This window comes from Lissotriton helveticus, chromosome 8 (genome assembly GCF_964261635.1).
Source record: "Lissotriton helveticus chromosome 8, aLisHel1.1, whole genome shotgun sequence".
NCBI lineage: Eukaryota > Metazoa > Chordata > Amphibia > Caudata > Salamandridae > Lissotriton > Lissotriton helveticus.
In genome coordinates, this window is record NC_136069.1 from 1,672,357,915 (window position 1) to 1,672,370,666 (window position 12,752).

Genomic DNA, 12,752 nt, shown 5'->3' on the forward strand with positions numbered 1-12,752 from the left:
CACTATCCCTAGCTGGCGTCTCCGCCCGGAAACATTAGAAGACCAGGTCTTCAGAACCACCATAGGTAATGCTATTGAGGAATACTTTCAGCACAACACCAACACGTCCACTAGTCTACATAACAAGTGGGATGCATTTAAAGTAGTGATTCGAGGACATTTTATTGGGGACGCGGTGGGAGTATGTAAAACCTTACTGAGTGATGTACAGAAGGCGGAACAATGGCTCAGGGATATAGAAAAGGAAAAACCTGGACCGGAGGATAAACAAGAAGAACTTCTGGTGGCTAGAGAAGAGATAGCGGCACAAGTAGTGCGGCTCAGGTGTTACGATTACAGGGCATACGCGGCAAGGGCACACACTGAGAGGGATAAATCTGGGGCACTATTAGCTTGGCTGGCCAACCCAGCGCGCAGAGGGACACCGATCTTAGAGCTGCACGGTGAGGGGAGCGCAGTATACTATGGACAACAGGCTATCAACACACAGTTTCTGGAATACTACACTACTCTATATCAAAGTCGGCTAGATCCCAGAGTTCTGGAGGAGGGGGGTTTCCTGGATATTGAACTGCCGCAGATTGAGGCGGAGGATGCAGAGAACTTGGGTCGGCCAGTGGAGTTGGGAGAGATCAGGGGAGCCATAAGGTGTATGGCCTGGAACAAAACCCCGGGCACTGATGGGCTGCCGTTTGAGTTTTATGCCACGTATGTGGACCTGTTGGCCCCCCAGCTGTTAACCCTCTACAATCGATCAAAGCAGGAAGGCTACCTGCCTAGCTCAACAAGGGAAGCAGTAATTATAACCCTCCTCAAGCCGGACAAACCGGCATGGGACCACACAGCCTATCGCCCTCTCGTGATGCTTAATCTCGATTATAAGATCTTGAGTAGTGTTCTGGCTAGTCGACTGATGGCCCACATGACAACACTTGTGCACAAGGACCAGGCTGGGTTTATTCCTTCCCAGAATACGGCCATGAATATACGAAGGCTGTGCCAACTGGTACATGGCTCAGTGGGTGAGGGGGAGAGGCGTGCGTACTATCGATTGACATTGAAAAGGGCGTTGATAGTCTTGAGTGGCTATATCTGTTTAGGGTCTTGAGGGCATTTTGGCCTGGGTGAGGGGTTTGTTGCCTGAACGAAGATTCTGTATAACCGCTCGACAGCCAGGGTTCGAACAGGGGGCGTGATTTTCTAAGTCTGCAGTGTGGGCAGGGGGATGAGACAAGGATGCCCACTGACTCCCCTCCTGTTCACCCTGGCCATAGAACCATTAGCTGTCCTTGCACGGTCGGGCGGTGTTACAGGGGATTGGACAGGATGGGTCAGGCACACTAAATTCCTCTATATGCAGACGACCTTTTAATGTTCCTCGCCAATGCTGCTGAGGAGTTACAGGGTGCCCGAGAATTGCTGGCTAGACTGGGGCGGATGGCGGGGCTCAAAGTTAACTGGAACAAGACGTGCCTTTTCCCAGTACGTGGTGGTAGAGCTGACCCGCCAGATGGAATGTATGTGAGATGGGAAAGCAGCTGCTTGCCTTATTTAGGAGTCAGAATTTATCATGAGCCTTCTGACATATTCGAGGGCAACATGGAACGTGCATTGAGAGCTACCAGGAGTAATTTTGATTTCTGGGGAACCCTGCCTTTGTCAGTAGCGGGGAGAGTGGCGTTGCTAAAGATGGTAACCCTGCCTCGCCTACTTTACTATTTTGGAGCGCTGCCACTTTGGGTCCCTGGAAAATATTTTGCCCAACTAAATACCATGGCTACAGGTTTTTTATGGGGCTCAGGGAGGCGCAGAGTGGTGCTGAACACTATAATGCACCCTAGGCAGGAGGGAGGGTTAGCAGCCTTGAGGCATATTATCACGCCCCCCAATTTCAATGGTACACGCAGTGGATGGCGGGGAGGCTGAGGGTAGAGGAGAACCAGAGGGGTATGGACCTGGGCCTTCGCCAGCTTTCTCAGACTCTCTTCCAGCTGCTGTTACGTGAAAGAGAGGTGCAGAGGGATCTGTGGGTGGTGCCTCAATGCTGGAATTGCGCCAATAGGAGAATTAAGGTGGGGCCCTCATACGCACCTGAGATACCATTATGGCTCTGTGAGGTGTTACCGCATGGAGGAGATTGGCAAATTTGCGAGGCTGGGAAGACTTGGGGATCTCCAATATCGGGGACCTCTATGAAGATGGTATCCTCATACCCTTTCAAGATCTCGTGGAAAGATATGAAATACCCGGACAAGACTTTCTCTTACATGCTGCATTGACGCAGCCATTCGTAAACACTGGAAGAAAGGAGTAGAGGAGCCTCAGACCTATCTCCCTTGTCAGTATGTGGTCACTTCAGCAGAGAAGGTCAAGGCGGTCACCTGTCTATATAGGAGAATTACGCAGGGGTCCAGAACTCCTTTAGAGGGGCTGCGCATTAAATGGGAAGCGTATCTCGGAACACCCTTTAGAAGAAAAGCAGTGGGAGATGTTGATGGAACAGGCATGGAAATGCTCCCGGAACGCGAGATTTCAACTAATACAATTTTATGTGTTCCTTCGAGCGTACCTTCTTAAAATTAATGAGTTTTTCGGATCACGTTCAGCCTGTCCGCGGTGCAAACTGGAAAATGCCCCATTTCTTCGCATGCCCTGGGAATGTCCACTGTTACACGGGTTTTGGGGGGAGGTCATGACCAGAATAAAAGAGGTAACAGATAGGGATATACAGCTGACCCCATGTGTTTGTCTGTTGCACTGGTTTCCCCACACTGCCCATAATAAGCTCACCAGTAACTTCATAGACTTAGGATTAGTCCTAGCTAAAAGAGAGATTACTAGCCATTGGAAAGCAGTCACTATACCTAATGGCTGCGGGAATTTATAAAGTGGGCGGATTGTGAGGGTATTTTCCAACTACAAATGGCTCGGAGAACCAATAATGACAAATTGCTGGATGCGGCTAGGGCCTGGGTAGGGAAGGTGGACCTGCTCAAGAGTCCGACTGACGATGATGCCTGACCTTCTGAAGGGGGGGACTTATCCTCCTACACTGAAACATTACCTTTATAGGGTAGGTGGGATGGATGATGGGGAGGCGATTGTTATGAGAGCATCCCCCTAGATGTAGCCCTGATTACTGACACAATGATTTGAATTGGATGGCAGGAGTGCGTGCTGTGTGACATAGGAGATAAGGGGGGGAGAGACATGTCTGACGGGAGGGTGGGTAGGACCTGTGGGGAGAGGAGGGAAGGGGGGAGTTGTTTTTTTAATTGCTTTAGAAGGTGTGGGGAGGAATTAGACTATAAACAACCCTAGAGCAACATGGGCTTGACGTCCAGGATAGAATTGAAGGATGTAATGGCCTAGACAACTATACTGAATGGACAGCACTAATGAAGAAATGGGTGATGAAGATCTGGATGGGGATGGACGGATTGCGAATTTGATACAATACTCTCTCCGTATATTAAACAATGTATAACTGAATACACTATGTAATTGAAGTATAGTGGCTCATGTGATTGAAAATATAATAAAGTTTGTTTACATGGTGCATGTATCATAAACGTTTATATCTCTATTTGGGCATAAGCTGAACTTGCATTTCACTGTATGTGTTGTTATTTGTCAGTTCTTAATTTTGCTAGTAAAATAATTGATGAACAAAAAAAATGCCGTCTCCACCCTGAGGTGGTTCAACTTCTGCTTCAGCAATGGGGAAAGCCTTGGTTAGATCTGTTCATATGCCCCAGAATTCACAGCATCAGCAGTTCAACATACTGGAGTTTCCAAGGTGGCTGTCGCTCAGAGATACTTTTGGTTTTTAAGGGAACTCTGGCTTCCTGTCCTCCTTTTCTGCAATACCACTCCTGCCCAGAGTTCTCAAGAAGATCAGGAATGACCAGGCCCAAGCCATTCTTGTGCCTCTGGATTGAGCACGGACAGCCTGGCGTCTCACGCTGTTGAGCATGCCTATCAGACCTCTGGTAAGGCTGCCTCTTATGGAGGATCTTATGTCTCAGCAACAGGGAAGTCCGGCACCTGAACCTGCGTGTCCTACACCCCCATGCATGGAGATTAATCGACAACAGTTGACAGCTTTTTACCAAAGTCTCTGATGTTATTCTGGCAGCATTGCATGTCTCCACAAAATGGTATTAATCTGCCATTGAGAAAAGTTTGTATCATGGTGTGTCTCTCAAAATGTCGACCCTTTATCTGCATCTCTCTCACAAGTTCTGCTTTGGGCACCATTAAGGGTCACCTGTCTGCCTTCATGGTGTTTTTGCAGTTGCCAGACCAATGTTTTCTTTCTTATGTCACCGGCTGTGGCTAGGTTCATTAATAGCCTTCAACATATGTTCCCACCTAAGTACTTTACCATACTTATGGTGACTGGAAATATGTGGCAGATGAGGGCCAAATGATGCAGCAGGGTAGAGCAAATTATGTGGCAAGAAAAGGCAAATTATGTGGCATACTGCTGAACATTTTGTGATAGTATTGCTTCATTATTTTGTAATTTTTAGGTCTCGGCTAGACAGCGCATCCGCTGTCATGAAGAGAAATGTTGTTTTCAATCTGTGTGCTTCAGCCCGCCCATAGGCTTACCATTTGCTCGCTCATTCACATCGCTCTCATATGCTTTGCCCCCGATTATCCATGGCATACATATGTCATGCCTCTTCGTGTTTAGCCCTCCCCGGAACATGTACCAAGCATTTGTGTCCATCCACTGCTCCGGTTTTAGTAGCTACTTTTTTCTTTGTGTTTCAGCACTCCACACGAATGCTCATGTTTACACTCACTCCATCCTCCATCTCTTGTTGCCTCTTCCCCCTTCCACCCACCCCATCCTAATCCCAGCCAGATCACCCTCACATGCAAACACTGCTTCATTTGTTTCACTGGTGAGCCTATGCATACAAACAGTGAGCACCTCCATTAACTTATAGTGTTTCACTGTTCCCCATATGGACGCTACTGCCATACTGGCATACTACCATGTCACAAGCTGGGGGGTGTGACTCTGGAGGGCCAGCAACGGCTAAACAGCACCTATTTGAATGCATGTCTTCTATAGACTCTTTAAGAAATCCACCACCATTCATGTGCACAGGGGCAGCACATGTGTTTTTTGTAGTTGTAAACAGAATCTACAAAGTGCTCAATAAGTTGAATAGCTTTTATTGTGCAGATATTCTCTTAATGTTTTTATTACATTTTGTTACACTGTGCTGCTGGTTTCTTTGGCTGTCGTTTGGCTGCTCTGCCTGACGGAATTGTTTGATTGTCAGAGGGGAAAGGTGCGAAAACACAGTACCGTTATGAGATTGGGTCTGCTTTCTCACTTGTAGGGAATGTGAGCACTTAGAGACATCAAAACATACAACTTCCAAAATTCTTATTTAGAATCCTTCCTTCAAGGGAGGCAGGGCTGGATGAACCAGCATTAAGTTAAATTAAACTATTTAGTTCATCAGCGTGGGCCCATTAATGTAGCCTGAATTTTGCTTTTTCTGAGCGCTGAATAACAGTATTCCTATTACTTTTAATTAAAGGTACTCAATTCTCCAACCTCCGAAGGATGGATGGCTGAGCTTAAGTTTGGTATATGGCACTGCTATTCAACATGGCTAAAAAACATTGACATTGACAGCGCCAATAGCTCTCAGAAGGCTGAGAGATATTGGCTTTGCCAATGCTTGTTACACTTGTTAACACTTTCTGGGCATTGGTTGCACCTCATTTTAACACCCACATATAGCAAAAGGCAACTAGTGAACGTTTCCGAACAGCCTCCCACTGTGCGGCATTGTGTTGCTGTGTTTTTAGTAACTTTTGAACTTTTTGAGTTAGAAATAAATGTTATATTTGTTAAAATATGCAGATTATGCATCAGATGATGGAATATATTATGTGACAAATTCGGCTAATCTATAATCATGTGCAAGTCTCTAAAGCTTCCCAATCACCTAATTACAGTGGCTCTGATCATGCCTCAGTGGGAACTCAACCTGGTCATTACTTTTCTCGTGTGTGCACCATTCGAGCCTCTGCACAGTTGTATTCTTAGGCTACCGCCCATTATAACTTCCTTTTTATTGGCCATAACATTGACCAGGAGGGTCAGTGAACCACAAGAGCTCTCAGCGCACCCTCCTTATACCACCTTTTGCCTAGACAAACTAGTGCTCCAGACACGTTCCTCCTTCCTTATAAATGCTGTCACTCCTTTCCATGTAGGCCACAACATCACCCTGCCTCTCTTCTTTGCTCCACCTCATCCCCTCAAAGGAGAGGAGAGACTCCACTGCCTGCACCCAAAAAGAGCATTGTTGTTCTTAACTTAACCGCGCAAGAGAGTTCTGGGGCACAACCAACTCACGATGGATCATCCTGTGTATTAAGTTTTGCCACGCACTAGCCCACAAAAAGCTCCCTGAGGGCTTGCGGGCTCCCCTCTACCAGAAGGATAGTTGCGACCCCTGCATTAGCGTTCGGCCTTCTTCTGAAGATCGGTTAGACAGCAACATGGTCATCTCTGCACAAGTTCATGAAATATTACTGCCTGGATAGTCAGGTCTGTGGTGATTAGCACTTCCCACATTCAGACCTGCAGGATTTTTGGATTTAATCAGATTTGCAGACCCACATTTGGCAAGGTATTGCCTGGTTATCTAGTCAGTGGCAAGGAACCTGCGGCTAGAAGTCTCTGTCAAATGAACAAGTTACTTACCTTTGGTGACACCTTATCTGGTAGAGACTCTATCTAACCACAGATTCCTTAAAAATCCTCCCTGCTCTGTGAAGTGATTCAGGTATGAAGCACCTCTTTCAGGGCTTTGGTCTTTAGTCAGCGCTCGAAGATTGTGCCTATTTAGGTACCTCACATGTCACTTCCGGCGCAGAAAACAGCGACTCAGAACCCAACAATGCCACCTACCTGAATGCAGGAGTATTGCTTATAAACCTTCTGGATCCAGTCTGGGGATATTTAAAGGTAAGGAACGTGCAGTGAAATCGAGTATCTACCAAATAAGGCCTTACCAAAGGTAAGTAACTTATTAATTTACCCTCCCCCTGATCAAACTGAAAAAATAACTGGCCTCCTGCAGCTCATCCTCACCACCCTCTATATTTACTTCTCCCTTTTCTCCCGACAAACTTAAAAAAAAAACTGGCCTTCTGACTCCCTGTCGTTCCTCTGTTCAATAACGTCTCCTCTATGCCCAAGTGTCCTGCTATACCACATGTACCAACCTCTCTGTAGCAAATTCTTCCTTTGGTCAAATATAGTAAAAGGTAAAACATGGCTGCATGCCACCTACTCTTACTACTCTCTGTGCCTTCCCGCTATCTTCCAGCTGAAGCAGTGTTCATTGCTTTTCATGGAGTTGAGAACCTTTACTGAGCTGACAGGCTCTCTGGGAGCCATGTCATCGCAGCTCTGCAGAAACCCACTGCTGACAGTGAATGTGGCGTTTGGATCTGCAGAGCAAGAGAGTCCAAAGAAGGCAGAAAACCCTACCAGGTGCAATTCAGCTCCTTCATTTACGTCTCAGCAGTAGGAAATAGTTCTTCCCGAACATTGTAACCTAACTTTAGTGAATAACCAGATTTCGATCTTGGCATTCATACCTCTGGCTCAAAGTAATAGCCATTCATGACTGTAGAATTATAGTTCAGTCACTGTTTACCCTCTAGGAGCGCGAAGTGACATCATGCACATTGAGAGTGAGTAAAAAGAGTGAAGAACTGGGTTTCAAAACCAGTGTTTGTGATAATGTTTTTTAATTGAAGCCACACATACTAGTTTCCGAAAGGCCTGGAGCAGAGGTGTTAGTTCAGAAAGGAGCTGGGGTTCCAGGAATGTTGCTTCTGTTTGTGGATCAAACACATTCAGAATCAGAAGATGGCCTGCCTTGTGGAGGCCGGTATGGTCCACTCTTGCAGGTAACTGCTCAGAGTAGGGGGATGTTGGATTGGAGCAACACTCAGAGACTAGAACAAGTTCAGTTGTAGTAGAAAGAGGTTCTAGTCAGGAGACCCTTACAGAGCTTAGGCCAGAGCAGGCATCAAACAAGAGTTAAGCAAAGCAACACCAAGGGGCGCAAACAGTGAATGCAGGCCAATCGCCTGCTACCATTGGACCGAGTAGATCCTCGATGCACCTCCCTTAAGTCAAATTGTAACCAATATTTAGTATTCTGCTTGGATGAGTTGCGGATCAAGGAGGCTTTTTCTATTCTGTTATCTGCTCCCTTACCATTGTCAGTCCATATGAATTTTTGACTTAGGGGCTACTTTAGAGTTTGGCGGAGAGGGTACAGCATCACAGTGGTGACGTCGTTCCCTCTCCAGCAAGCTAAAGGTCCACCTGCCTGATTTACAGATGGGCAGACCTTTGAGTACGTCAGTGACAGAGACTGCTCTGTCTCTGTAACTGACATATTAAGCGATTCACCCTGGTAAAACGTGGTGGTAGGGGAAAAGAAAACTGCAAATTACCCCCACACTATTGGAGACGACACTGGAGGTTTTTGCTTTTAAAAATACAAAAATATGTTAAAAGTTTGAAGGGCATACCATTATTTTGATATCTCTAAATTTGGATGGCAGAGGACTCTCAGTATGGTGGTAGTAAAGTACTCGGCCATACTGATCCATTTATCTCTGCCTACTAAAGTCAGAACCAGGCCCTACTCTTTCCCTGAACAGGTTGTAAAGCTTCATATAGATCTATTTAAAAGCGTAAATCCAGCCTAATGTAATGGTCTGTATTTCCACATGAATTGCCAACCCTCCCTGACCCTATTTAAAGTTGTCCTTGAACAACTTGTGGCAGGATTTTACTCTGGTACACTCCTTTACTTTACTCTGGTTTAGGGCAGTGTACTCATAATCAGAGTAAGTGACAGCATTTCTGAGCTATTTTATATTGTGCTTACGAGTTCCTTACATCTTTTCTAATTCTTCTTTTTTATTTTCTGCTACCTATTTTCTTACTACCATCTGCATTCTTGATTATTGATAATTTGCCTTTTCTTTCTAGTGCACTCATACTTTCTCTTATACTTTCTTTTTTTCTAGTCTCTGGTATGTTTTGATTCTTATACTTAATTCATGATTATGCTGTGATCCTTTGAAAATGTATGCCTCCATCTAACTTTTTGTATTTGATTATTGTGCTCTCAGCTATACCTTCTCTGAAGTGCAAGGCAAAACCGATCAGATCTGGAAGTTCCAGCGCCATAGGCTAATCAAAGAATATAGCAACCGACCTTCTGCCCCACCACCCCTTATCATCTTCAACCACCTGTACTATTTGGTCAGAAAGAAAAAACAGTCTGGTAAGTAAAGGGCACATTTCTTCAATTGTATCCCATCTGATCCTTTGTCTACCTTATCTTCTGTCTAACTGAATGAAATCTACTTTCAATATTAGTGAGAGAACATGTTCTCAATTATGTCTCACCTGATCCTTGTTGTGATATCTAGGAATGATGTCAGGGTTAGAATGTTATTAATGTCACACCGATGATGCTTAGGTTGGAACCTTGTGAAGTATTGAAGAGATAGATAACCTGGATGGTTGGCTGGGATCTTTATGATGTACCTGAAGCTAATCCTGTTAAGTTCAACTCAACTACTCAGCCTTGTCTGAGTCTAACCTCACATTTGATAAAGAGAATGGATGCGAACCCAGGTGAGCAAAGAACAATGGATTAGATCTCTATGAATCTCATTTGTTTTGTCTCAAAGAAGTTGGCATTAATAAGGTGAGTGAGATACAGGGTGGCATTGCAGGTAATGCTGAAACTTTTGTGAAAGAGTTCCCCCATGTATTTTAATAGACCTTGCCTTATGCGCATCTCATAAAATTCAAACTCAAGTCAGTGCCAGAGGTGTGTAAGGTCAGGAATGTGGCGTTGATGGTAAAAGAGGACATCGATAAGGAACTAGATCGATTAAAGTTAATGGTATCATAGAGGAGATTGAAGCATCAGAATGGTTGGCTCCTGTTGTCATGGCGCGCAAGGCAAATTGAGATGCAAGGTTTTGCTTTGGCCTCAGGGAAATGAACAAAGGTGTGATAGTTGGGGGTATATTTCTCCTAATTGTATCTTGCCTCTGCATACCACCAGGTCAAGTTGCACTGCTTATCACAGGATTTGAATTAGTTGGTGAAACCATTTGGTACTTTGGGGTCAAAATATACCAAGATGACATATTGGTGTATGGTAATACCGTTGAAAAGTATAATGTACAAGCGAAAGCCATTTTATAAAGAACTGAGGCTAGCTGTTTAACACTGAAAAGCAAAAAGTGTAAATTTGGTGTATACAAGATTGAGTACTTAGGACATATGGTTTCAGGTAAGGGGATTCAACCAAAATGTGATTTAGTAGGGGGCCATTAACGACATGCCTAGTCCCTCCAATGAAGAGTAACAGATGGCATTTTTTTTGTAATGGCAGAGTATTATAGCAAGTTTTATTCAAGAAAGGCACAAAGCTTATTTGGAGCAAACTGAGTGGACAAGAGTTTGCTGATTTGAAATCATGTTTGAGAAATGCCATGTCTAAAGGAGTTTCGAACCTGGTCAAAAGATTATGTTGATTTCAAATGCTGGTGCAAAGGGTCTAGGTGGAGTCTTACTGCAAGTTATCAATGGTCAAGTGAGAACCACAGTATTTATTTCAAGAACAGTTAAAGGAGCTGAGCTCATATATTCATTGATTGAAAAAGAGGCGTGTAGGAGAGTAGGATCTGCTTCTTATAGTTACCTCCACTTTATGCTGATGTTGTACTGTTTTTCGACTTTAATCTGGCTGGGGCCCTGTTATCCACGACCCCAGCCTAGCTTCTTCTTCTCTAAAATGATGCTATATACTTTAGGTACACCCCAGTTTGGTTACTGGGGTACCCTTATGAGTCCCCAGTATATGGTAGACCAGGTACCAAGGGCATAGGTACCCTAGAGGCCTACCAGGGGCTGAAGCATGTATTATGTCACCCCTGGGCAGCCTTCCAAAATGACACCACAAGTAACTGTCTCTATGCCGGTACCGATAACTTGGTCCGACCATTTAGCAGTTCCTTTCTCCCTGGACATTCCCTGCAGGAAGGACAATACGGGTACTAATAGGAAGTGTCTCAAAAGAAGCTTCAGGAATCTTACGAGTGAGGCTCTGGCCCCTTTCATTCCTAATGTCAATGTTATCCTCCAGCGGTCGGTGGACGAGGCGGCTCAAGAACTCATTGTCTCTATGACCAAAGCAGTAGATGAGTTAGCCCCCTCCCTATCTAAATCTGTGGTGCGACTTAAGCCCACAGCCCCTTGGTTCACGGATGAACTGAGAGCCTTTAGACAGGAATGTAGAAGGAAAGAACGGAGATGGCGCAAATCATGGGATCCCAGGGATCGTGAAGCTTATAAGGGCCTGTTACGAGAATATAAAAACAGAGTTATCAAGGAGAAACAGGGTCATTTTACACACCTAACCTGTTCTCTTACATCATCTAAAGAGCTTTTTAAGATCGTAGACTCTCTATGCTCCCTCCAGGCTCCTGACCCTGTGGTTGCTTCTCAGGAGCTATGTAATAATATCTCAGATTTCTTCTATAAAAAAATAGATGATATCTATCTAGCTCTACAATCACAGAGGATCTCTCTGAGTGAGGCTAACTCCTCTAGAATTAAGCTTCTCGAATCCTGGGAAGTTGCTATCCCTCAGACTTTTCATCAGTTTCCGGCTCTTTCCCTGGAGGAACTCAATCTCCTCCTAGACAAAACAAAATCAGCCTCTCCTCTGGACCCGGTTCCCTTGAAAATACTAAAGGAACATAGGGACATCATTCTTCCACCAATGTTGGAAATAATGAACGGAGCCATGGAGCAGGGTATTTTTCCTGCAGCATGGAAGAGAGCTGTAGTAAAGCCTCTTCTTAAAAAGCCCACATTGGATCCGGGTTTACTGCAGAACTTCAGGCCAATATCCCTTTTGCCGGCTCCTGCCAAAATGTTGGAGGCCCACTTGAATTGTCATCTCTCCAACTTCCTTGACTTTTCAGGGTTCCTGGATGGGTCCCAACATGGCTTTCGAAAGCTACATAGCACGGAGTCCGCTTTGACCATGGTCACGGACAATATCCGCCGGAAGGTGGATCTTGGTCAATCTACCGTGCTAGTCCTGCTGGATCTTACAGCAGCTTTTGACACCCTTTCTCCCCTGACTTTAACATCCAGGTTAAGGGAGGCAGGGGTAGCAGGGCCGGCTCTCAGTCTCCTGAGCTCTTTTCTTCATCAACGTGAGCAGCGTATAACGCTGGGAGACTTCCTCTCCCCTGCAAAGTCTTTGCAATGTGGGGTGCCACAAGGGTCGGCCTTAAGCCCGACCCTGTTTAATATCTATGTGGCCCCCCTTGCAAGACTAGTAAGATCGCAGGGGATGGAGGTAGTGTCGTACGCTGACGACACGCAGATTATGGTGTCCCTGACCCACTCTGTTGATGTCGCCGCGTCCAACTTTAGGGCCTGCATGCAGCTTGTTGCAGAGTGGATGGTTTTCAACTCCCTAAAGTTGAACGGCGACAAGACTGAAGTCCTGGTCTTTGGTAAGGACCAGGGCTTGTGGTCAGATGAGTGGTGGCCTTCATCTTTGGGCATTTGCCCTACCCCGACACAATCTGCTAGGAATCTTGGCGTCATTTTTGATACCCGGCTTTCCATGGAACTCCAG

General features: G+C 45.3%; 1 protein-coding gene across 7 annotated transcripts in view; it reads left to right on the forward strand.

Annotated features, from left to right (window-relative positions):
• Positions 1-12,752, forward strand: part of LOC144773616 (transient receptor potential cation channel subfamily M member 2-like) — a 4,189,411-nt gene that overhangs the window by 3,078,422 nt on the left and 1,098,237 nt on the right. For all 7 annotated transcript variants that reach the window (XR_013600029.1, XR_013600030.1, XM_078658762.1 and 4 more), the window contains one exon: positions 9,205-9,359. Coding sequence is in view for 5 of the 7 variants with exons in the window: in XM_078658762.1 (XP_078514888.1) it covers positions 9,205-9,359 (155 nt within the window). In the remaining 2 variants the exon portion in view is untranslated. The remainder of the gene's footprint in view (positions 1-9,204; positions 9,360-12,752) is intronic.